This window comes from Ochlerotatus camptorhynchus, unplaced genomic scaffold (genome assembly GCF_037179485.1).
Source record: "Ochlerotatus camptorhynchus isolate MF236.1 unplaced genomic scaffold, CSIRO-AGI_Acam_v1.1 ptg000225l, whole genome shotgun sequence".
Taxonomy (NCBI): Eukaryota; Metazoa; Arthropoda; class Insecta; order Diptera; family Culicidae; genus Ochlerotatus; species Ochlerotatus camptorhynchus.
The window spans coordinates 691674-717135 of NW_027040715.1; the positions used below are offsets into that span (position 1 = coordinate 691674).

Consider the following 25462-nt stretch of genomic DNA (forward strand, 5'->3'; position numbering starts at 1 on the left):
TCGTCATCAGGGGTCTATCGAGCTTTGACCCGAAGTTAATCGAAGCGGAAATCAAGAACCACTACAAGCTAGCCCCAACTGCCGTCTATCGGATGACAAGGAGGGACGAGAACGTCAAGAAGTACCCGGATTACCTTTTCCTGCTGCATTTCCAGAAGGGAACGATGACGCTCAATGCGTTGAAGGCCATGCGCTCCATCATTGTTCAATGGGAGCCATACCGTGGCGGCCGTCACGACATCACCCAGTGAATTTTGGGCACGGCACCCGAAACTGCTACATCAAGCCGCGGTGTGGCAAATGCGCCAAAAATCATGTCTCCTCCGAGTGCGTTGTCCACGAGTTGGAAACGTGCAAATGCGCCAACTGTGGTGGAGCTCATCAAGGGTCCGACAAACATTGCCCCAACCGCGAGGATTTCAAGCGGATCCGAAAGCAGGCGTCCACAAGAAGCCAACCAGGACGGAAGAAGGAAAACACTCCGGCATTCAGGGTGGAGGACTTCCCGCCTCTCCATCCCCTCCTGGATTCTGGAGTCAACCACCAGCACAAATCGCCAATCCGGATCTCTTCTCTGCGGATGAGCTGATGAAGATTTTCGTCGACATGACCAGCGCTCTTCGTCAGTGTCGCAACAAGCCCGAACAGATCCAAGTGCTTGGTAAATTTATCATTCAGTATGGCGTCTAAACCGTCAACTATAGTCACTTGGAACGCTTTCTCTGTACGCTTGAGCTTGAGCTTGAGCTTGAGCTTGATTGACCGCCCACGGTTGCTACTCTGTTACTGCCAGATCAGCTGTAATTACACAGAGAACCAATAGACGATGCTTGGGACTAGCAATCATCCTCAATGTGTAAAAACTGGTGATCTTAAATTAGGCAATACCAGCGCCGGCCGCGCCCGAACACAGGTCAAGAAAGGAATGGGAAGGATTGTGTTGACATGACACTCGCTTTGATGGAAGCCGAGAACACCTCTGCACTTCCACGAAGAATCACTGGGATGTTGGATAAGAGGGTTGGGTTTGCAGCAGGGTTCGTTCGATAAGCTGAATTGTTGTCCTAACGATCATATAACGCGAAGGAGCTTGTGACTAAACCCACGGTCTTCTGCTCAGTAAGCAAAAACGTTTGCCACTAGGCAGACGAGCACCTTTTTAATCACCGAGTTGCTGTTATTACCATGTAGTCATATTAACAAATAAAACGATTGACGAATCTTGAATGTGGATGGGCCTGAGATTAGACTCATGATGTTCTGCTCAGTAAGCAAAAACGGTTGCTCTAAGGCCACCGAGCCCCTCATATCACATAATACACACTTAAACAGAGACCCTGAGTTCGGTAAAAAAAATTACCGTCTTATATCGGTAATCCTCAAAATTACAGATGTTTCGGTATTTTCTCGCTATATTGCTGAAAACTGTAAATAAAATTACCGAATTTCAATTCAACGAAAACGGTAAAAAAAAAATACCGGCAGATCTGTAAATCAGCTTAATCACTGACTTCGGTGAAATATTTTACTGAAGTTTCGGTAAACAAAGTGTTCCATTACCGAGTTCGGTAGCTTTCACAGCGAGAAACGTCAAATCCGTCGTAATGTGTTTTCGACCTTTAAAAAAAAGTGTGTAAGTGGAAACTGTTATGAAAAACAAAAAGTGAAATGATGGAGGCTTTTATGGACCAGCTGCAACGCATAAGGATGAGCAAATCGTAGATATTTTCCGTAAGTAATGGTATTTCGTTATCTAAATAAACACCCATTGTTACAGATGGCCGATGTTGTTGCTTGTTTTTTCTGTCGGTCGCAAGTACCAGGCTATGTTACCGGACTGCACCGACATATCAATATCATATAAGAAGAGAAATTTTATACCGGCAACAATTTTCAACTTTAATACATTGACCACAACTAGAGCCAAATATTTGCATGGATTGCAGTGACCGCCAGCGCTACGAGTAAGTAAGGTTTTTAGATTTACGAAAAGCATATCCGTAAGAATAATATAAAATAAAGGATAAGGAAAAATTATTTAATTCAATTGATAAAACCAAGAAAATACCTTGAAACAATATTTAAGCGAATTACAGTTGAGTCGGTAACCTTTTAAAAAACTACAGATCTTTCGGTAAATTTCATTTTACATATCGACTCCAAAATTACAGTTCTCCGGTAAAGTCGATTACAAATCATGCTTATTTTTTCGGTAAACGTTACCGATCGTTCGGTAAATTTGACAGCTAATTTTGCTGATTCAGTTTACAGATTTTTCGGTAATGTTCTCGATTACTGAAAACATTACCGACCGTTCAGCTGTTGAGAATTCGGTAAATGAATTAGTCGGTAATTTTTTCTAAGTGTGTAGACCTTCATTAAGTTCCACTTTCACGCGGCGTTCAATGACAGGGTCCTATCCAGGATTACATCTGAAAAATCCAAATCTGGCCAACGCCCACCCTAAACCTAAATTTGTTCTAATCCACCTGAAATGACTAACGAATGGAAGACTTTGACTACCCAGCCATGCAATAGTCTCATTCCGTGCCTTATGGCAACTTGATGATTCTATTGCGCTCATCTTTTGGCACCATCCAGGGGAGACTTGGTCCTGTACCCAATGCTTAACTTATCTCCATTCCATTCAGCTACTCGCAATTTCTTGTGATATAGTGGGCGGAATATTATTATATGAGACAATTCAATGCAGACGTCTTTCCAAATTTGGCAGATCGACAGGTAATCGGTGAGTTACCACGATAGTTGCTATTCAACAACTCGACAACGTCCCATCGTCAACGCATGCTATGAGAATTTCCCATTGCAGACGCCAACGAAATGACGTCATCGAGCTATCGATCAACTACCCTGGTTATCGCCTGGTACCTTATAGCACGATGCTAGGAGGCGAACCGGAAGAATCGATGAGCTACCTCTCCCCCCTTGGAACGCTTTCTCTGTACGAGACAAAAAGTTCGAGCTTGCTAACTTCCTCCGCAAGCATAGTATCGACGTGGGCCTCCTAACAGAGACCCATCTTAAATCCGGCGACAGCTTTTGGTTGCCTGATCACAACATTATCCGACTTGATCGGTTGCGGTCATCATCAAGAAGGGGATAAAGTATCACACCCTGCCCCACATCCGTACTTCTATCACCGAGGCCCTTAGTGTGGAGGTGGAATCGCCAACCGTCGTCGTATACTGCCCTCGTTAGTGTGTTGCCAGTAATTGATTAGGTATCCAATTAAAAAATGACCTGACCACCATCACTCGCACGAGCTAACGATTCGTCATTGGGGGCGATTTAAATGCCCGCCACGAAGCAGAGCGCCAACGGAACCAGAACGGTAGCCTACTATTCGACGACTCGCAGCATGGGCTGTATACAGTTCAATTTCCGGATGAACCGACCCTCATCCCAAACCCGTTCCACCTCTTAGAGTCGAAAATGATGACGAACGGCTCAAAATCACCCCACAGGAGAAAGCAAATGCGATTGGCAACCACATTGCTTCGTCGCATCTGCTTGACTCGAGAAACTAATTCTCAACCGTTTGAACAGTTTGGGTTTAGCAAATTCATTAAAAATCCTGAGTCGTTTAGTGTTTTCCACAGTGCTCACCTCTGTTTTTCAATAAGCGTGAACCAATAGTGAATGCACAGACAAACAGACATAATACTCGTAAGTTGTTCATCGAACAAGCATTTAACGAACAATTTAAAAGTATCGTAGTTGGTAGTACCGAAACCTGTGGCGCGCATAGTCAATTCCCTTGCGTTTGACGTTTACACACTACCGCCATCTGTTCAGCTTAGTGCCCACCACAATGTATTCAACAGGTGGCGGTAATGTTTTAGAGACGATGTTTTACAATGATAAATATTCAATGTGTTATGTCTGTTTGTCTGTGGTGAATGCATATGTAAGAAAGTAAGATAGAAGAACCATAGAGGTAACTCTAAGACCAGAAGGTCCCGAAGAAACGTGTTCACCTTTTGTGCTCAGCTCTGCTACTCTCTTCGGTTCCAAGCTAATCGATGCACCCCCCGAAACATAGAAAAATCCACGAACCCCTTATTTTATCTGTCAAACTTTCATAGCGAATCAAAACAAACATTTTGTAGTAGTAGAATTTCGACTAGAATGGGGTACGTTAATCGATTTGCTTGGGACCTATAGGCTAGTCAAGTAGTGAGCCAATTTTAAATCGTTAGTTTCCACCGGTTGGCGCGACTCTTGAAAACCTTAGCCTTAGTACGAGCATGTTTAGGCCAGCGCTTTTGAAAAAAGTCGCAAATCATTAGTACTGTAGTAGTGAAATTTATATGAAACATAATGTTACGAACTAGATAAATAAAAAAAAAGGATCTCACCCGAATAATCCTTGAAGCATCCGAATACAGTTTACAAAAGCTTCTTTGATCTTGACTCACTTCTTTTTCTTCTTGTTCGCATTCCAAGCTTATTGCTTAGCGCATATTAGCTTATTGCGTACTCTCAACTTAGTTTTCTAAATGCACTTCCATAGTTATTAATTGAGAGCTTTCGATGCCAATACCAATGCATGAATTTGTATATTGTGTGGCAAGCACAATTATACTCTATGCCCAGGGAAGTCGAGAAAATTTTCAACCCGGAAGATTCCCTCGACCGGACTGGGAATCGAACTCGCCGCCTCCGGCTTGGTAATACCATAGAGGTAACTCTAAGACCACTGGGTCCCGAAGAAAATCATTATTATTTTTGGCTCACTCAGTACCAGAACAACGGTCCTAAGCAGTTCCAAGCTATTTCACTCACCCCTGCATGTTCTGCATGAATCCACACACCCCTGATGTTATCTGTCAAACTTTCATAGCGAATCAAAACAAACATAGTGTAGTAATAGAATTTCAACTAGAATAGGGTACGTTAATCGTTTGCTTGGGACCAATAGACTACTAAAGTGGTGAGCCGATTTAAAATCGTTAGTTTCGTATTGATTGTTGGTAATACCGTCTTGACTCACACTACCACTATAAGCCACCGGACGTTGACCTGCTGGATTCACACCATCGCGATCTCCTTGGGTTTTTCGTTGCCCATCAGTTAACACCAACAAAAAATATTCCTGGACAGGGGTTGAAACAGTTGACGTTTTTTACTATACTCGCCTCGTTGTCGTACGCGACAGTCTGTTTGTATTCGAACACTCATGCTCTACCGTCGTCTCTCTTACACAACACGAGCGGTAGAATAACATTCGAGCTAAAAGAAAATTATCAAAATAGCTATCATATGACATGTGTGATTTCGTTGTAATTCCTCAATTTGGTGTAAATCAACCCATTTCTGATCAGAAATATTATTACTAGGACATCATTGCTTGCTATTTTCAGAATTCACACAAGCACACCATCAGCAGCTCTTATTACATACATTCGTGACGGTCATCGGCGACAGTGTCGTATGACAGAGCCTGTCATACGACATTTTAGTTTGGTACTGTACTATCATAGCTTGCTTTGCAAGTGTCGGAGGCAAAGGCAGTCAATTATCACAGAAAATGTGTCGACTACCGTGACCGCTTACAAGACTGTTACTGGATCTTCCTTTTATCATTTTTTTTTAACTCATCCGCCATGGTCTGATCTGTTTTGTTCCCGTCCATGACAAATTTTAAACAATCAAAAGTGTCACTAAACATGGTTAAAATCGCCAAATGAAAATCAGCAGCAGAATAAAATGCGTCAACTTTCCAGCGCGACCTACTTCGATCTCCCACTGATCTTACCATTTTCTTTCAAGCATAAAATAATCCAAATAGGATGTTTGCTTTAATCATTTATTTTACTCTTTCTAGTACACATGAGAAATACAGTTTTAACACAGAAGCAGTTTCGACACTGGTACAAAGTGAGAATAACTATTACGGTCTATCTAAAACTGACGACATTCTGGTGGAATTGTCTTTTTTTTTTTCGATAGGGTGCTTTTAATAAGTAACATTATTAATCATAAGAATAATCAGGACTTCGAAGTTACGGTTGGCCGTTTCGTTCGTTGTCTTCATCCTGCCCTTGCTGCGTTGAGGTAGCATTGCTAGGTGTGGGCAACAATTCGTCAACTTCTTCCAGAATTTCTTCGTCCGAGACTAGAATCAGCTCGATCGGACCATTCGGAGGTATGACGATTGAGTTTTCCAGTAGGACCGTGTCGATCGGTTCCGGTTCTGGTAGCAGGTTCTGTTCAATGTTCTGACTAGGACTGCAAGAAGACGGTTCACGTTGGTTACCTTCGGCAACTTCGGCGCTTGAATTAGAATCGTTTGGATGACTTCTCTGCTCGCTACTGCTATGACGAGAGTGCAGCATATCAAGTTGCGTCGTAAGTCTGGAACCCTTCTTCAACGTTCGATTCATCTGTTGCAGTAGGGATTGGCTTTGGTGTTCCAGTGACTGAAGACGGTCGGATCTATTCTGAGTGAATTCACGTTCTCGATCCGTAAGAACTGCTAGATCTGCAGCGGGTATTTCAACCGCCATTGGCGTTGTCGACCTGTTCTCCGACGAACTACCAGGTATTGGCGATTCTGATTGCCTAGCTATGAATCCGCTGTGAATTTCATCGATCTGAGCAGCAATCTCACTACCCCGATTCACGGTTCGTGACAGTTTGTTTCTGAATTCCCTAGCTTCCCTCTCCAACCGCTCTAGCCGGGCAGATCTTCTCTGTAGATAATCTTCTTCGGTGGTAGTAAACACATTGGACGGACCTGCGTCTACTTGATCTACTTCGCTAACACCACTTTCGGAGTCTTTCGAAGCACTCGGATTTGAGTAATTGTCCAATCTGGAGTTCAACTCAGCCATCCGTTTCAACCGAGCTTCTCGTTTCATGTTGAACAGTTCCTCACTGCTCAACTCCGGCTCCTTCGCCATTTCCTCCACTGGACTTGACTCTCGCTGTTCGATTTTTTCAATTTCCGAACACTCCGAATCCTCACTGATCTCATCATCCGTCTCTTCATCTTCATCTTCATCCACATTGCTATCCTGTTCTAACCCAGCCAGTCTCCTAAACATGTCCTCCGCTGTTTCCGCTCCACCTTTTTTCGCTTTTTTCTTCTTCGATTTCTTGACTTTCTTCTTCACCGAACAGTCCAACTCCTCCTCCGGAAATATCGGCAAATCTTCAATCTTCTCATTACAGAACTGATTGGTTCGTTCGACATTATTCAGCGATTTCATATCGGATTCGCTGTGACACCTTCTCAACTCCAGTGCCACCTGAAGAACATTCGTCAGCGAAGCACTTCGGAACCGTTCCAGATTAACCATCCGGGTCAGGTGTTCCTTCGATGGCTTACCCTTGCGCAAATAGTCCTCGTCTTCGTCGTCCGTCGGTTGCTCATCACTGTATCCACTCTCGCCGGAATTGTTCAACGAATCCTGCTTCTTGCGGGCAACGAAGTCTGCCTTCAGTATCTTCCACTGATCTTCGGACTCGATGTTCTTCTGCCGGGCGGCACTCCACTTTAGCCGACAGTACTCCAACTCTTCCTTCAGCTCGCACAGCAGACGTCGTTTCTGTTGCAGGTGGTAGCGTAGGATTTGCTCCTGTGTGTGCAGTTGACGGTGTTGGCGCTGTTGGGGAAGGTTACAGTTATTGAATCGGAAATGGCATGGAAATCTGCATTGAACATACCTGCATCTTGCCAACCAGGTGCCACGTTTTGGTCAACTCCAAACTTACAGCACTGAGGCGCTTTTCCTGCGTTTCCAAACGACGCTCCAGGTGGACGTTCAGAGTCTTCATGCGGTTCGTTTCTTTTTTGAGGGCTTTCTTCTCCAAGATCAGGTCCTGTAACGAGAATTGCACAAATTGGGTTGTTAAGATGTAGAACAAAATTACTGTGTAAAAATTACAAAAGCTTAGTTCCAAACCCAAGTGCGACAAAGTTTGTTGAAAAATTTACTGGATTTTTTTGAAAATGTCATCCAACTTTGGTTTGGAATTAAGCTTTTGTAATTTTAACACGAAAAACGCTTTAAAAGGTGTCAAATGTTGTTTTCTGTGAAAAAAAACAGATATAAAACGAACTATCATTTTTTTTTTAATTTATAGTCACATTAATTCTCTTGGGTTATTCGTGACAATCGTGACTTGTATCAAATATTTCAAAAAAAATTTGACAAGACTACGATTTTTTAATTTTTTTAATTTTACAAGGTTTTTAATATTTCCAAATTAAAACATAAGCATTTAAAAAAAATCAAGATATTGAACAAGAACTTTTTTCGTTATTTAAATTTTTATACTGTCTTGGTTTTTTTTTTCTTAAAATTATTAAAACAAATTGGCTATCGTTCGATTAAAAGTGGCCTATTCGTGCTACGACTTCTTAAAAACGAACACGCAATTTCGAAGAAAAAAACTAAATGCCAAATTCAAAATGGCCGCATAGCCCATAACAAACAATTATGCAAAGATTCATGCAAATTAGAGAAGGTCGAGTATTAAATTCAATATTATTAAGCTATTTGTTCTGGAGCGCTCTATTGACATATTAATATAGACATATTATGGAATATTCCGTGAAATCTTCTTCACAATCGCCATGAAAGTCACATCAGAACTGTTGCAGAGTACTCGCATTTAGGGTTTTAGCAACCTAGGGGAAATGGATGTAATGTCGGCCTAAATGCCCTAATTTGGGCCCATACATAAATTCAGCAATCGACTTAATTTTCAATAGCGACCAAAAATATCCATTATTATTATCCTAATGACGCGTTCATCTATATAAAATTGATAAATAGCAGATTTTTTGCGATGGGCCCAATCTTAGATCCATAGGCCAACATTAGAGCCATTTCCCCTGTGTAGCTGTAACGAAATAAAATATTTATTAGTAACAAACTATAATCACCGTTATAAGCAGACGTTCTTATTCCTTCTAATAAGTTAGGGGCTGTCCATTAACTACGTATACAGTTTTCGGAGGGAGTAGGTTGGCAATTATCCACGGCCCATACCAATTTTAAAAATTTTGTATGGACAATTGTCTACGCAGAGGGAGGGGGGGGCAAGAATCCCAAAAAAATGTCTACGTAGTTAATAAACAGCCCATTATTGTTCCAGCATTTTTCCTGAAATTTTTTCGACGCAGTTCGGTCGAAATTGAAGATGAATCGGCTCGGAGTTGAGAAGCTCAACAACGAGAAGTATGGTAGCTGGAAGTTCACAGTTGAATTGCTGTTGGTGAGAGAAGATCTTTGGCGTTTGGTAAACACAGGAGTATCAGCAAAAGAAGCGTGGAAGAATCTGCAACGTCATCACGAGCGAAAAACGGAACGTAGACGGCGAAAACATGGAGCAGCATTTCTATGAGATGGAACGATTATTCGAGAAACTCTCTAAAGGTGGTACGAATCTTGGCCGTGAGTTGGAGGTGATGATGGTACTACGAAGCTTACCGAAGTCGTTCAGTACCCTCACAACTGCATTGGACTGTCGCAAGGAAGATGACGTTACTCTGGAGCTCGTCAAGCAGAATATGATTGATGAAGTACTCAAGCCCGGGCGTGAAGGATCATCCGATCACGTGTTGAAGGTGGAAGACAGGATACAGAACTGACTGCAAGAAAGTTGGCCACAAAAAGAAGCATTGTAACGTCAAAGTAAGTACGGATGTTCGTAAGGATTCAAGGCATCACAGGTCAGCGCAGGTCAAAGCGACAACCTCGGATGCTGGAACATTTGCGTTTGCAGTTACCAATTTCGTAAGAGAATGGATTGTGGACTCTGGCGCGTCGTGACATATCTGTGCGAACCGAAAGTTCTTCATGGAGATGGAACAACGAAAGGCAGAAACTCCCAAAGAAGTGGTAGATGCTGATGGTCGAAAGTGCCCAGTTAAAGGAGAAGGTATTTGCAAGTTGTCTGATAAAGAAAGGCGCGGATGTGCGCTTTAACGAAGCTGGTTGTGTTGTATCAAGCGGTGTCAAAAGCGAAGAAGTAGATTTTCGTAGGGTACTCCCAACAGCACATGCAGTACCGGATGATCGACTTGAAGACAAACAAGATCGTGATTAGCCGGGATGTGCGGTTTTTGAAACTGGAAGATGTTTGTTCCACAGCAAAATGATGTTGAGTACGAATTTCAAAACTCAACTACAAGAGATGCCCGTGCCACGAAAGGTTGATATATTGGACAACGATGGGAATCAAGAGCAAGATGATGACGATGTCGATGGTAATTTTAAGGTATTTGAAGACGCCAACGAGTTTGACGAAGAAGAGAAATCTGAGGATGATCCTGACAGTGATGATGTGGTGCAAGAGGAGACAAAGACCGCTGAAGCTCGTCGCACAAATCAAAGCACTAAAGGAGTTCCACCGCTGTGGTACCAGGTGGGTATGCTGACTGAAAAGCCTCGGTCATATCACGATGCAGTTAGTGGACCGGAGCGCGAGCAATGGATGGCAGCTATTACCGAAGAACTTGCGTCCCTCAGGACAAATGACACCTGAGAGGAGGTTGATCTACCATCAGGTACAAAGTCAGTGGGTTGCCGGTGAATTTTTAAGAAGAAACGTGATGCTACTGGAAAGATGATTCGGTACAAGGCCCGTCTCGTAGCACAAGGCAACACACAAGACTACAACGAAGTTTTTGCACCTGTAGCGAAACAAATTACGCTTCGTGTTCTATTGACGATTGCGGCAAAGAAGTTATGATGGTTAAACACGTTGATGTTAAAACAGCGTATTTGTATGGATCCCTTGTATCAAACTTCTTCTTCCCACCCGGCACTGAAGCTAAAAATAGAGAAAAATGCGTGTTCACTGAAGAGGAGTCTCTATGGGCTAAAACAATCGGCAAGTGGAACCAGGTACGGTACTTTGAAGAAAATGAGATTCGAATCGTCGGATGCGAATCCATGCCGGTACATTCGTCACCAAGAAGGTAAGACTACTTATATCCTTCTTTATTTCGATAATCAGGGTTATTCTGCGTGGCGAATGAGGTTTTTTGAGCTTTGAGTTTCTTGGTGTTTACATTTATTTCAATAACGAAAAATAAAATAACTTTAAAAAATCTCCTTTCATTCAAAAACTTAACAACTGTGATGTTTAATCCATGGGTTACTAAGTAAGTAGATATAAATGGTAAGTTAACGATTTATTTAAATTGTGGAGAAACTCCAATAACCTAGAATTTCTGCAGGGTAGCTGATCCGGCTCATTCCAGAAGTTCAAGGTTGATGTTTTCCATGAACGAAAAAAAAACATCTCCTTCAATAACACAGTAAATTTACGATAACGGTGTACAGTAGAATCCAGAGGTTGGTGCTTAATGAGGCGACGTTCAATCGATAGAAGTGCATGTTTCTATCAAGAAGTGGAACGGATCCTCAATTCGAAGCTAATGGATTGAAGATTTTTTTTAGATTTGCGAAGAAAAAGAAGAAAATGCTAATGGATTGAAGAATATTTTTTTTAGATTTGCGAAGAAGAAGAAGAAGAAGAAGAATAAGAAGAAGAAACAATTTTTTTTCATTTCGCTTTCATTTAAATAAATATTATACTATAACACAGACGAGACTAGTAGGGTGTCAAGCAAATAAGTCGTCAGATCCCAAAAATGAGTGTACATTCATGTTCTTGTTATTTGTATGCTCAAGACAATGAAAAAAAAATCTGATGTGGCGTTATTACTCTAAAAAGAAAAGTGATGTGATTCAATGCTACCGTTGTCAAAGATTCGGGCACGGTATAGTCGTCACTACAATATGATTACACGCTGTGGCAAATGTGGCAAAAAGCATACATCGAGCTCTTGCCCTCTACCCAAGAAAGAACAGCTTAACAAGGATACGGAGATCAACTTACGGCAGAAGTTGAAGTGTGCAAATTGCCAACAGAATCACACGGCAAATTTTAAGAAATGTCCGTACCGGAAGTATTACGGAAGTATTGATAGATCAAGTTGTTTAGCCTCCGCAACATAAGGCGACGACAGTACATGCGATCACGCGACCCCTATCTCCACATTATTGTTGATTCTCTGAACCGTAGAATTCAGACAGAATATGTCAGATTTCGTTTTTTAAATTTTTGGCGAAACGGTACAGGATCTTACAAACGGCAGTAAAAAGTTCTGAAAGTGGCGCCGGTGGTGTAGTGGTAAGCGTGATTACCTCTCACCCAGCAGGCCTGGGTTCAATCCCAGTCGGCGCCGCCGGGATATTCTGAGGCATAACATCTCTGATCACGCCTTCTTTCGGAAGGGAAGTAAAGCCGTCGGTCCCCGGTTCATGAGTGGATGGGTCGATAGGTAGGGTCCAGGTAATGGGAGCTGCCTTCCTGGCGTCGGTAGCATTGGTGCTCAGCACGGAAAACAAGATCGACGGAAAACAAACCAAGGAAAAAAAAAAGGTTCTGGAAAATTTCCAAGCTTGTTCGTAATAGTATCAAATACAATCCACCATTCAAGATCGAAGGGTCACTAGTCACGTCTGGGAAAGCAAAGGCTGATGCACTCGGTAGAAGCTTTGCGAAGGCGTACGACAACCAACTACAGGGAGATCCAGCCACCAGTGCGGAGGTCGAGGAGACAGTAAACATGATACGAGAAGGCTAGAGTGAGAATTCCGGCTGGTCAACCTACACGAAACCAAAGGAGATAAAGATGCTTATCCGGAGGCTGAGAAACAAAAAGGCACCGGGTTTGGATAGCCTCCAAAAGGTGCTACTGAAGCAGCTTCCAAGGAAAGCACTAGTCTTTCTCACAAAGATTTGCAACGGCTGTTTCAAACTGAGCTATATCCCAACAACATGGAGGCACGCGCTTGTAATAGGCATCTTAAAGACAAACAAAGACATCACCCAAACAGGCAACTATCGTCCAATAAGTCTGCTAAGTTCGCTCAGTAAGAGTTTTGAAAGAGTTATCCTTACTCGTATGCAACGACACTTGGATAACACGCAAATAATCCCTAACGAACAGTTTAGATTCAAGCGCCACCAAGTCCGGATCACTCAGAATATTAAAAGGGGTTTTCGGAGAAGAAGTTCACAGGCATGTATGTCCTCGACGTGGAAAAAGCTTACGATTCTGTGTAGCAGGAAGCATTAGTTCACAAGCTTGCTATAGCAAATTAAAATGATCTATTCATTCTTGAAGGGAAGAAGTTTCCAAGTCGTCATGAATGAATCACTGTCAACTACACACGAAATCCCATTTCGTGTCCCACAAAGTTCTTTTCTTAGCCCCACTCTGTGCAACATCTTTACTGCCGATGGCATAATGGTAGACGGAGCAATATATGCTTTCTTCGCTGATGATACCGGTTACCTTGTATCGGACAAAAATCCAGAAATCGTAACGGTTAAACTTCAGGAAGCACAGAATCGCCTTGAGGAGTTCTACGACAAATGGAGAATCAACATCAATCCCACTAAAACTCAAGCCGTCTTCTTCACACGCAAAAGAGCTCAACACCACTTTCCAGCCTCCTGTATGAAACTCGGCGGTCCTAAATATTTAGGATTAGTCCTCTGCTTTAAGCTTACTTTTACCAAACACATTAACCAAACGCTTGCAAAGTGCTCGGGACTGACCCGATCTCTGTACACTCTGGTGAATCGAAGAACTCGCCTCCAGCTTCACAACAGACTTCTGCTAAGCAAATGTGTACTTCGGCCTATTCTAACCTACGGATTTCCAGCCTGGCTCAACTGTGCAAAGACGCATCGTTTCCGTTACCAAAAGGCGCACAACCGTAGACCTGCACCGTGTACGAATTTGCCAACCGGCTGCTCCGGAGTTTCAAAACCAGCTGCCAGATATCGGACAATCCATCAATCGAAACAATTGATAAGCCTTCCAACAACAATATCTGTGATAGTAAATAAATAGTTAATTTTGAAATATTATGTAGGTTTTTTGAGAATTTTTCTAGATTTTGTATACGTCCTGAATATTACTGAAATTAATTATCGCCACGGCAAATTGTCGAGGTCACAGCTATAAGAAAAATTCAAAACTCTGTCCAAGTAACTAACTACCTATAATAGAGCTGCTAATTTGAAAAATAAAAACGAATTTCATTGTATTGTTAAAGAAATCAAATCGCAAAAATTGAATTTACTTACTTCTTCGCCTCCATTTTCCCTAGTCGTCAACATTTTAGGCTACGTCTCTGAATGACATTTTTGACTGCAATACTTCAGTGAGAGTTCATCAGAGTTCATCCGAGGTGACTTTTCTCACTTCTTTCGCCTGTCAGAATCGCGTGAGTTTGGTGACTCAACTCGTCTCACCTCATTCGCCACGCAGAATAACCCTGGCGTGCTCAAGCCAGAAGGAGAACTGGTATTGTGAAGTCCTTGGGAGCTGAATTCAAGTTGACCCAGCTAGGAGACGTGCACAATTGAGATCGAGAAGAGAGGAAAGCAGTACTATTTAAACCAGACTGCTTACATCCGGCAACTGACTGAACAATTCGGAATTCTCGAAGCAAAATCGTAGCATATTCCGATAGATCCAGGCTATATCCAACAAAAGGAGGGGAAAGAGAGGCTTCCGAACCACAAAAAGTTTCAAAGCCCATAGTTTATTGTATTTAGCGGTGACCACCAGGTCGAATATTGCAGTAAGCACATCGATACTAGGATGACGAGTTAGCAAACCGACAGACACCGCAGTTTGAAGTTATGCCTTGGAGGAGACGAGATACTCGGAGCGTTCTCGGACGCTGATTGGGCAAGCGATGCAACTGATCGGAAATCTACTTCGGGCAATCTATTTCGTTTGGACGGTGGATTAGTTCACTAGGGTACGAAGAAGCAAACATGCGTAGTATTATTGTCGACGGAAGCAGAGTATATTTCGCTGTCCGTATTCTGACAAGAACTGGAATGGTTACTACGGTTACTGGAATGCTTTGGAGAAAGGATCCCATTGTCAGTAAAGATTTTAGAAGACTGCCAAAATTGTATCAAACTTCTCCAACTTGGTGACTACACCAAGCGTTCCAAGCATGTGGATACAAGATACCATTTTGTTCGGGATTTGGCGAAGAAGAGGAAAATCGACGAACAACTGGAGACATGTTGGTTGATATGCTAACCAAACCATTACACCGGGTATAGATGGAGGATTTGCGATCAATAATTGGGCTGACCACATGTTGAAGAGTTTTGTAGAGTTATCGAAGCCTCGATCTAAGCAACATGCGCCTTAGCAGCCTATGTAGTTATAACGAAATAAAAGATTAATTCTAGATAGAGCTGGAATTAGGGCCTAACAGCTTTTGTAAACAATGACTTCTCTTTATGATTTCTAGAAATTCAAGGCTCGCCTACGCAAATCAACACCCTCATCGGGTAGGGAAAGACTTCCGCCATCCATTGTTTAGGTTGGTCTGCGTAGGCGTGCCTTGAATTCCTAGAAATCGTCGGTAGTAGTCATTATTTACAAAAGCTGTTACGCCCTAATTCCAGCTCTATCTAGAATTAGTTTGTCAATCACCGTTAGTAACAGACGTTCTTATTCCTTCCAAGAAGAACCAGCTAAATATTCTACTCAGACCTACTCTTCTCTTAAACCTTGGTATTTTTTCACAACTTCTTACAAGTTTTTATCAAAACTCCTTGGTGTTATCTTTAGAATTCATTGTAAATGTTCCTAATTCTTCAAACTGAAAAAAAAGCCTAAACATCCAGTCCATTCCAAGGAGCTTTTGAAACATTCCAAGGACTAGTATCGAATTATGTATTTTTCCCCAATTTTGCATCAAAATTCCCGGGCTAAGGCCCTTTTCCCGGTGATTTCTTATTCCTAATTATTATTTTTCTTTGACTATATGTTTTAGTATTACTTCTGCGTGAAGTCAACGATTTACATAGTTGAAGATGCTAATTTCAAATAACAGACTGTAGTGGTAATTTTTATACGATAGATGGAGTAGATGAAAGCATAGAGTTGATAGTTCCGTTAGAGTACGGCAGTGTGAAGATTGTATATAGATATTAGAATAGCGAGCTAGGACAACTTTTAAGGAAGGTATAAATCGGTTTGTTGTCCTAACTCGCTATTCTAATATCTATATGCAATTTTCACACTGCCGTACTCCAACGGAACTATCAACTCTATGCTTTCATCTACACTCAAAAATATTACTAAGCAAAGATAGATTTAAATCTAATCATTTTTGGGATATGCAAATTTTATACATTGATCGGATTAAAATTCTCTTCAAAATTATACTAAGTCAGAATAACGCCGTGAGATTCCTACAGTGTGTACCGAGGATATATAAATTTCATAATGAAAATTACAATTCAATCGCAATGGCTCATGTAGTCGATCAAGTTTGTTTTTGGGTGGAAAAAGATTAGTTATTTAAATAACATTAAAAAGAAAGCTGAAAATTCAACAGTTAATGGTATAGTTTTCATTTACCTCAGTTTGGATAAAATACATTATTACCTTTTTAGGAAGAATTCAGGTTTCAAGTTATTTCATTTTCACAAATAACAAGCTAGCCACCACCGAGCAGATTGGATCTCCCAAAATGGAAAACTAACCCACGTAACCGGGACCGAATGTCCTGTACAATGTGATGTCACCATAGATGCCCGATGAGCTTCCCTCGTAAGTCGTGCGGATCAACACGGTGAGGGTCATCAAAGAATCTACAAATGGTATCTCAACTGCCATAGGATCTGCCCCAGGAGAAATTATATGGACGTAAGTTTTCAGTCCCTTAACATTGCTAAAAGAACCCTATTCAAAATTCCCTCTTATCTGCCCACAGCTTGGCTCATCAACTTCAATTTCCCTACACCCCAAATCCCGAGCCAAATCCTAGATGAATTAAAACTTACACTGCGAAATGGACCTCTGTAAGAGTACCACCGAGTTCTGCAATTCCACGGTAGCCAATTATCGTTCCAAGACTCGATCGCTTGCACCTAGATTGGCCTGGTCGGGAATTGGTCAGATTTCTTCACCGAAAACCTCACCTTGCCTCTGTAGCTGACCTTTCTTCATATCGTGCTGCTAGTTTGTAGGTAGCATAGTTCTAGTTGCACAGGAATGGTTAGTAAATTTAGTTGAATTTTTCATTTTAATAAAACAACTGTAAAATGTATCAGCTATTTTGCTATGAACTAATTATTCTTGATCAAATGCTTTTATTTTGATTTGTAAACAATTAATTGAAACAAGAAAATGTAAAAGAAGACAAAAATGCATTTCTCCAAATAAATCATGTGTATGCATTTCACGGATATTGCTGTTTTATGCTTTTTCACGTATAAACTAATTTTATACTAAGTTCGTATTCTCTCTCTTTATTCCCATCTATGCGTCGGTCAGGAGAGTTGCGATTTAGTGTAACTTTTAATCTATTTAGATTTTAAATTTTTTTGAGTGTACTCCATCTATCGTATAAAAATTACCACTACAGTCTGTTATTTGTAATTAGCATCTTCAACTATATTATTTTTCGTTCATATAATGATAAACTCTACCTGTGGGTAAAATTTCATAAAAATATGAGACCCTTCGACCCAAACCTGTCCGATAATAAAAAAATCCCCGATATCAACCAACCCTTATAGCGAATTTGTTTATTATCCAGGTTGGAACCAGTTCCAACCCATGCGAAACCGAGCTTATTGTCAGTGCGAACCTCAACCCGAGCCAGATTACAAAAAACAAACGTTTACACTGACGTTTGATATACAACAAGCCAACCCAATCTTGATACCCGGTCCAGATTCGAACTGTATCAAAAACAAATTCGCTATCAATTTGATATGCTTCCAATGAAATTAAATCCCTCTTGCGTCAATTTTCAGAATCCTGTAGAACTTTCGACCCACCATGATTCACATAATGATGATGATACGTTATCCCGCTTAAATTAATCGAATCGCCAACTAATTGCATACCATTGCTTTATCGCGATTGCTCACACCCGTTGCCACCTACCTTCAACTTGAGATACGTCTTGCTAACGCTAACTACCGTTTTCGATCCATTTTTCGTCATCTCCGTCTTGAAGCAATCTTCACTTTCGCCATTTTCCTGGGTAAACAGAATCAAAGTTTAGAACATAATCATCATTCAACAATGACATCATCGGTCGAAATCGACCGAAACCCACCACAAACGGAACTTGCGGCACTCGTTCGTGGTGATTCACCAGCTCAATCAGCACCCGCCACACTTTTGGCAGCTTGTCAGCGATCTGTTCCGGCGAAGCATTCTGCACCTGTGTGAGTGCGCCGTCTTCCGTGGAAGTCTCGCTTTCGTTGGCGTCGGGGTTTTCTTCGTCCACTTCGGCTACCAGATCGTAGAGAGCCCGCGGAAGGAATGCCCCCAGATCGATCGTTTCCGATTCCTCCTTGGTCATTTCGATTAGCAGCCCCCGGTTCTCCTGCAGCACTTCGGCCAGCTTGTCCAGCTTGACACTGCCGGCCGTCTGCTTGCGGTTCATTCCCAGTAGGAATTTCGATATGAATTGATTTACAACGGTCATTTCGGCTTGCAGCTGTCGCGATTCCACCGCGGATTGGCTTAGTTTTTCCTGCGTCTGAATCAGCTCGTTTTTCATTGTTTCCAAGTCCGCCTGCAGGCTGGCGACGTGTGATTCGTGATTTTTGTTCCTGTTGATGGCGGAAAAATGAAAATAGAATACAGATCGGGCGTCGTCGCAGTTGCAATGGTCGAGCGGAAAAATTGTCATTTTTGTGCTCTGTTTCGTGATTAATTAGTTGTGCTTCGCTAGAAGGGGAGAAAGCTTTACGCTCTGTTTTCATCATTTAAATTTAAATGCGTCTCGAGATGTAGGTAGGGTAGATAAACAAAACGAAAACGGAAAAAACGGAAAGCAACAGGACACCAACAATTGTACGTACTTTTCCTGCTCGGCTTCCAGGTCATTCTTGCGCAGCTCCAGCTGTCGCAGCAGATTGTCACGCTCCATCCGGGAGACACGTTCCCGTTCCTCGTACAGTTCGCGAAGATTGCGGATGTTGGACATTTGTCGTTCGTACTCGCGGCGTAGATCGGCGGACATAATTTGCATCTCCCGCTCGTGCAGAGAGTCCTCGATCTGGCGCAATTTCGCCTTAAGCTGAAGCGAAAGAAAACAAAAATCATTGTTACAATACAACGGAATAAAACACGGGTTGAGCTATGGGGATGAACATGAACAACCAACGACGACAACGACGACGTCGCGACGTGAGCCTCGGTAAATAGTCTGGTTCTGGTGACATTGCGAAGCGAAATAGGGGGAACACAAAGGAATAATGTTGTCGGTCGACTATTAAGACGTTTGTCGGCGTTTACTTCCTTGTTTCTGCGATTTTCTGTTGTTTTTTGCCATTCGGCAAGAAGTTAGGTCACGATGAAAAGTGAAATTTTGTTTGGATTAAGTTTGACTTTCACGCGGCGTTTGTGGTAAATTAATTGAAAATTTATAGGTTTCCATTGAAGTAGTCTTGTTGTATACTTCAACGGTTTGTTGTATTTTCTCTTGTGAGGTTATTGCTGCTTGATATATGTAGCTCTAGTTAGTTTTAGCGCTCGAAAACAACATTGTCAAGTGACACTATAAACTGTACTGTTGTTTGACATTTCAAATACCATGGAGACGCATTGTCCTCCATATCTATTAATAGTAATTGGCTAATATTCAGTAAGGTATCTTTCTCCTTCATCTTTTCGGCTTTGACACTCCCGTACAAACGTGTACGTGCCTAGTTGGTCTTTGAAGCACTTAATCAGTTATAAATTGAAGGCTTTCTATGCAAAAAAAAAACATTTATGTGAACGTTAGATTAAAGGTGTATACGTCGAAGATTAAGAATCTGTTGGCTGGAAGACCCGAGCGCGTATTTTGATTCCAAATCGGAATCTGAAAAAAAAAAATAAGATTTTGGCCGTTGAAAAAATGTTAAGGCCCTTGGACTGAATAAGATTTACACGATACAGTCACTTTCAGGCATCAAAATTATCCCTATCATTTATCAAAATCACCTACCTACCTATCCCCATCACAACTGCTTCTATCAATTATACTATCAGTGATAGAAAAAATGATAGATACACACTTAGAAATAACTAGTTCTACACGTGACGGAATTCATCTTCGACATAAAAGATGAGACGTAAACGAACAAGTCATGTAATATTATTTAAGTGCTTCGAGACTGAAAAGTTCGTTGCTCGACGAAAAGTACGTTTGATTAAGTTATATTTCGCGTCTGTTATGATGGTGATGGTCCCACCTCTTACCCCTACAAAGGTTTGAGCTGAACGATTTATCTTTAAGATAATTAAATAAGACAATTTAACCAGGTTTGCAAACAAAATCGAACTGGTTACAGTTATAGATATAAATTCCCTCTAGAGTTTACAGTTGCTTCACAGCGATATAAATATGGAAAAGCTCAGGCGTCCACCTCTTAGTTCGCCTTTTTGTCCACCTAAAATATTCATAAGTATTACAAGCGGCCTCCCTTAGCTCAGCCGGCTAAGGCGCAGCTACAAAGCAAGACAATGCTGGAGGTGGCTGGGTTCAATTCCCGGTCCGGTCTAGGAATTATTCGGGTTGGAAAATTTCTCGACTTCCCTGGGCATAGAAGTATGATTGGACTTGTTGCCACACAATTATACCAATGCAAAAATGGTACAGGCATCGAAAGCTCTCAATTAATAACTGTGGAAATGCATGTAGAACACTAAGTTGAGAGCACGCAATAGGCTAATATGCGATATGCAATAAGCTTGAAATGCGAAGAAGAAGAAGAAGAAGAAGAAGAAGAAGAAGAAGAAGAAGAAGAAGAAGAAGAAGAAGAAGAAGAAGAAGAAGAAGAAGAAGAAGAAGAAGAAGAAGCGATCAAGAGTTAATGAACAATCAACAAATCATCCTATTACACTAGCAACCCCGCAATCTGATGCTATCATAATTTTCAGCAATGTCAGGAATGCTCACAAACCCCCAACATTTGCCAGAAAACTTACTACTAACTCAAGGTATCTTCCAAATAAGCTTCAAAATTGCATTTTTTTTTTTAATCGATTGTTAAATTCAGTCCTCTATATCCGTAATACGCGCGTGAGGCTCAAACCTTTGTTATGACTCCAATTTACGTCAAAATTGACGCTCGTATATGTCACTCTCAGAGCACCTAAATTTACATGAATTTTTCTAAGTGTGTAGATAATAGAGGGTATTATCCCTATCATTGATAGGAGTGAGAGTTATATTATCAGCAGAGAACCTATCAATGATGGAGATGTTATTATCCATCCCTATCTTTTGAGAGAACGTTCGTGATATTATCCTTATCAATTAAACGGCGTACATATATTATCTCCATCACATTTTTGGAAACCTGTTTCATCCCTATAATTTTATATTATCATGCAAAGCGAAAAACCTGGCATAGTGGGAAAAATTATTTTTATCAGTAAAGAGTCCGCCAAACTTGTCCAACAAACTACACTCAAAATAATCGACACGTCAAAGTTACGTGAAAAATCACATAAGGTATCTCGTTTCCCTATTCTATCAGCTTTACGTGACTCACGTAGCATATATGTGATACCATTTGAATATTAAAGAAAATTTCTGTTGAATACTCTAACGCATCCAATGAAATTTACGTGATTTCCACATAGACAATTTCTATGTGCGTTTCACGTAAACCTTACATGGTTTCCACTTCTGAAAAAAAGAGTACGACACTCAGCATGGTGCACAACATGGCGGCTAGATATAGAGATGTTTTTGATAAATTAATTGCAAGATGTAAGTATAAGATACGGGTTATTTTTTCCATTGTCAAAACTCACTTTATTATTTTATTATTTTTTACAGGTAGGTGTTAAGCAATCCAGCAGTTCCCCGCGGAAAAATAACTTGGATTATCACCAACCTCTATGTTATCACACTGCACCTGATTGGAATTATAAGTGTTTCTCCTTGGTTTCATCGGATTTCATTGTGGCTATTAGTCTGATATATTGTGAAAATTCATTATAATAATAAATAAAAAAAAGTATATAAGTATCATCAATAACAATGGTACTTAAAACCACCATGACATTCATAAGCAAAATCACGTAAGTTATACGTGATACTCATGTGAAGTTGAAGCTTGACGAAATGAGTGCATCTACATGCCAATCACGTAACTCTTACGTGAAAAGTACGATGGAAAAAAATCTACGTATGTTTTCACGTAGCATTGACGTGAACATTATTTTGAGTGTACATATGGATATTTTCGGAATGGTGGTAACATCTAGCGAACGGTAAACGATCTCTGACGCCATTTTGAAATCCAATATGGCGGCTTTTGATTATACAAAATGTAGAAAACATTGTCAAATACCCTTCAATATGGATATTTTTGCAATCGTGGTGACGTCTAGAGACCCGAAATCGATGCCCGACACCATTTTGAAATCTAAGATGGCGGCTTCTGGTTGTAATAAAGTCTGGAAAAAAATATCAAACACTTTTAAATGTGGGTATTTTTGGAATCGTGGTGATGTCTAGAGATCGGAAATCAATGCCCGACGCCAGTTTAAATCCAAGATGGTGGCTTCTGGTTATAGTAAAATCTGGGATGAAGGGTATTTAACAATATTTCTCAATTATAATGTAACCGAAAGCCGCCATCTTGGATTTAAAAATGATGGCGAACATTGTTTCCGGTATTTCCACGTCATCTTCGTTCTTAACCCTCCGTTACTCGCGCCAACTTTTGTAACACGATTACTCGCGCGTTGTACTTTGTACAACAGTGTGAGTTTTCCTTTGCCATTTTGCAGCCGAGCTACCAATCGATATGAAACCAACGGGTATTCCTTAAAAAAAACTTGTTTTTAACTAAACAAGCTAAACGTTTATCACATTTAACCCCCAAAAAATGCGGATAATAGAGAAAATGTGAATGGAAACCGCGTTAACGGTGTCCGTCCTACGTGGGATTTGACTTAATTGGTTACAACATGGAAAATCTTGAGATCCTGACCAGATAGAAAGTTACTGTCTTCGGTAAAGTTGTTCTAGAGATCATAACCTCCCAAGTAACCAAAAGTTCCGCATTCAACGATTAAAATCACTTCCAAGTTCCGTAAAGTTCAAATAAAGTTCCGACCGAACCTTCAAGTTCCATAAAGTTCAAATAAAGTTCCGACAGAACTTTCAAGTTCCATAAAGCTCGAATAAAGTCCCGACAGAACTTTCAAGTTCCATAAAGTTCAAATAAAGTTCCGACAGAACTTTCAAGTTCCATAAAGCTCGAATAAAGTCCCGACAGAACTTTCAAGTTCCATAAAGTTCAAATAAAGTTCCGACAGAACTTTCAAGTTCCATAAAGTTCGAATAAAGTCCCGACAGGACTTTCAAGTTCCATAAAGTTCAAATAAAGTTCCGACAGAACTTTCAAGTTCCATAAAGTTCAAATAAAGTTCCGACAGAACTTTCAATCCACATGAAGCAATCCGCACAAGTCTTTATTAGTAACAAAATTTAATGTACGTAAATATTAAACGATCAGCGGCCCGAATAAATCATATTTTTTTATATTTATGCAGTGCATCAACATTCAATTCAAACATAAAAAAAAATTAAAAAGTAATTTACTGGATTCGAACCCGTGTATTCGGCATGCGATCTACGAACGCTAACCACTGCGCCACAAATGCGTTGGAATACCATGCGGGCAAACATCAATTTAAAATTCATCAAGGTGTTGTGTTTCGTATTCAAGTCAGTCAGCTGGCACTGAAAACTCCAACAGTAGGCGGGACAACAGCTCACTTTATTATATCTCAAATGACGCAGCGGTTCGTGCTGGGGCTCGCACGCAGAAGGACTGGGTTTAATTCTTCAAACAGCTCCAATTCTACTACTAATGCTGATAAATCAATACGCATTATATAATAATACCTGCCTTTAGAAATAACTTTCATAAAAGTGCGAACTAAACATAGAATTTGGTGTAGAGGACAAAAACCTTTTTGAATTTATTTTCTGAAAGTTCCGTTCAAGTTCCGCCAGAAGCTGCTTAGAATGCTCTTCAATTATGGTATCGGAACTTTCAAGTTCTTATAACGACTTAAAAATGAGGCTGCTTAGAATTCTATAGACCACCACCAACCAAGCTGCTTAAGCCACAAATAGCCTTTTATCAGAACTTTTGGTTACTTGGGCTCTTTGCTGGTGGAGAGTTGTTCAGAGATTTTTTAATTCGTAGCGCTAGAATACATGTGAAATTATCGAATGTGATATATCTCGAGATCATGACCAGATAGAAAGATACTGTCGTCGACAAAGTTGTTCAGGAGGTCAAAGTCTATTGCATGGTGCACAATAGTTCAAAATTTTCTCAATACGCGGCGCTAGTAAACACGTGAAATTCTCATATAAAATATCTCGAGATCCTGACCAGATAGAAAGTTACTGTCTTCGGCAAACATGTTCAGAAGGTCAAGGTCTTTTCGTTGGTGGAGTAGTTCAGAAAATTCTCACTACGTGGCACTAGTATATACGTGCAATTTTCACATATACAATAGCTCGAGATCCTGAGCAGATAGAAAGTTACTGTCTAAGACAAAGTTGTTTAGGAAATCATAGCCTTTTTGCTGGTTAACAGTAGTTCAGAATCTTCTCACTAGGTAGTGCTAGTATACATGTTAAGTCCTCGCATGTGATACATCCCTAGATCCTGACCAGATAGAGAGTAAATGTCTTTGGCAAAGCTGTTCAGGAAGTCAAGATCTTTCCGTTGGTGGACAGTTGTTCAGAATTTTCTCACTACTCGGTGCTAGTATACACATGCAATTCTCGTATAAAAAATATCTCGAGATACTGAGCAGATAGAAAGTTACTGTATTCGGCTAACTTGTTCAGGGGATCAAGACTTTTTGGCTGGTGGACAGTAGCCCAGAATTTTCTTACCGCGTGGTGCTGGTAAACGTGTAAAATTCTCCCGTATGCTACAGCTTGAGATTCTGAACAGGAAGAAAATTACTGTCTTGGTAAAACCGCCGCGTAGTGAGAAATTCTGAAACATTGTGCACCAAAAATAGGCTTTAACCTCCTGAACAACTGTTTTCAAGACAGTAACTTTCTATCTGGTCAGGATCTCGAGATATATCACAGGCAAGAATTTCACATTTCACCAGCGCTACGTGGTGAAAAAATTTTGAACAACTGTCCACGAACAAAAATTTTGTGATATCCTGAACAACTTTGCTGCAGACAGTAATTTTCTATCTGCTCAAGAGCTTGAGATATTTTATATGCGAGAATTTCATATGTATACTAGCACCATGAAGTGAGAACTGAACTACTGTCCACGAGCCAAAAGACCTTGACCTCCTGAACAACTTTGTCGTAGACAGTAACTTTCTATCTGATCAGAATTTCGA

General features: G+C 40.8%; 1 protein-coding gene across 1 annotated transcript in view; it reads right to left on the bottom strand.

Annotated features, from left to right (window-relative positions):
* Positions 1-5809: 5809 nt before the first annotated feature.
* The window catches only part of LOC135703955 (myosin heavy chain, non-muscle), a 29377-nt gene continuing 9724 nt past the window's right edge, over positions 5810-25462 (bottom strand). Inside the window, exons 2-6 of the mRNA XM_065225308.1 lie at positions 18925-19142; positions 18171-18672; positions 17996-18091; positions 7693-7848; positions 5810-7631 (exon numbers count right to left, since the gene is read on the bottom strand). Of these exons, the coding sequence (XP_065081380.1) occupies positions 6027-7631; positions 7693-7848; positions 17996-18091; positions 18171-18672; positions 18925-19142 (2577 nt within the window). The 3' untranslated portion in view covers positions 5810-6026. The remainder of the gene's footprint in view (positions 7632-7692; positions 7849-17995; positions 18092-18170; positions 18673-18924; positions 19143-25462) is intronic.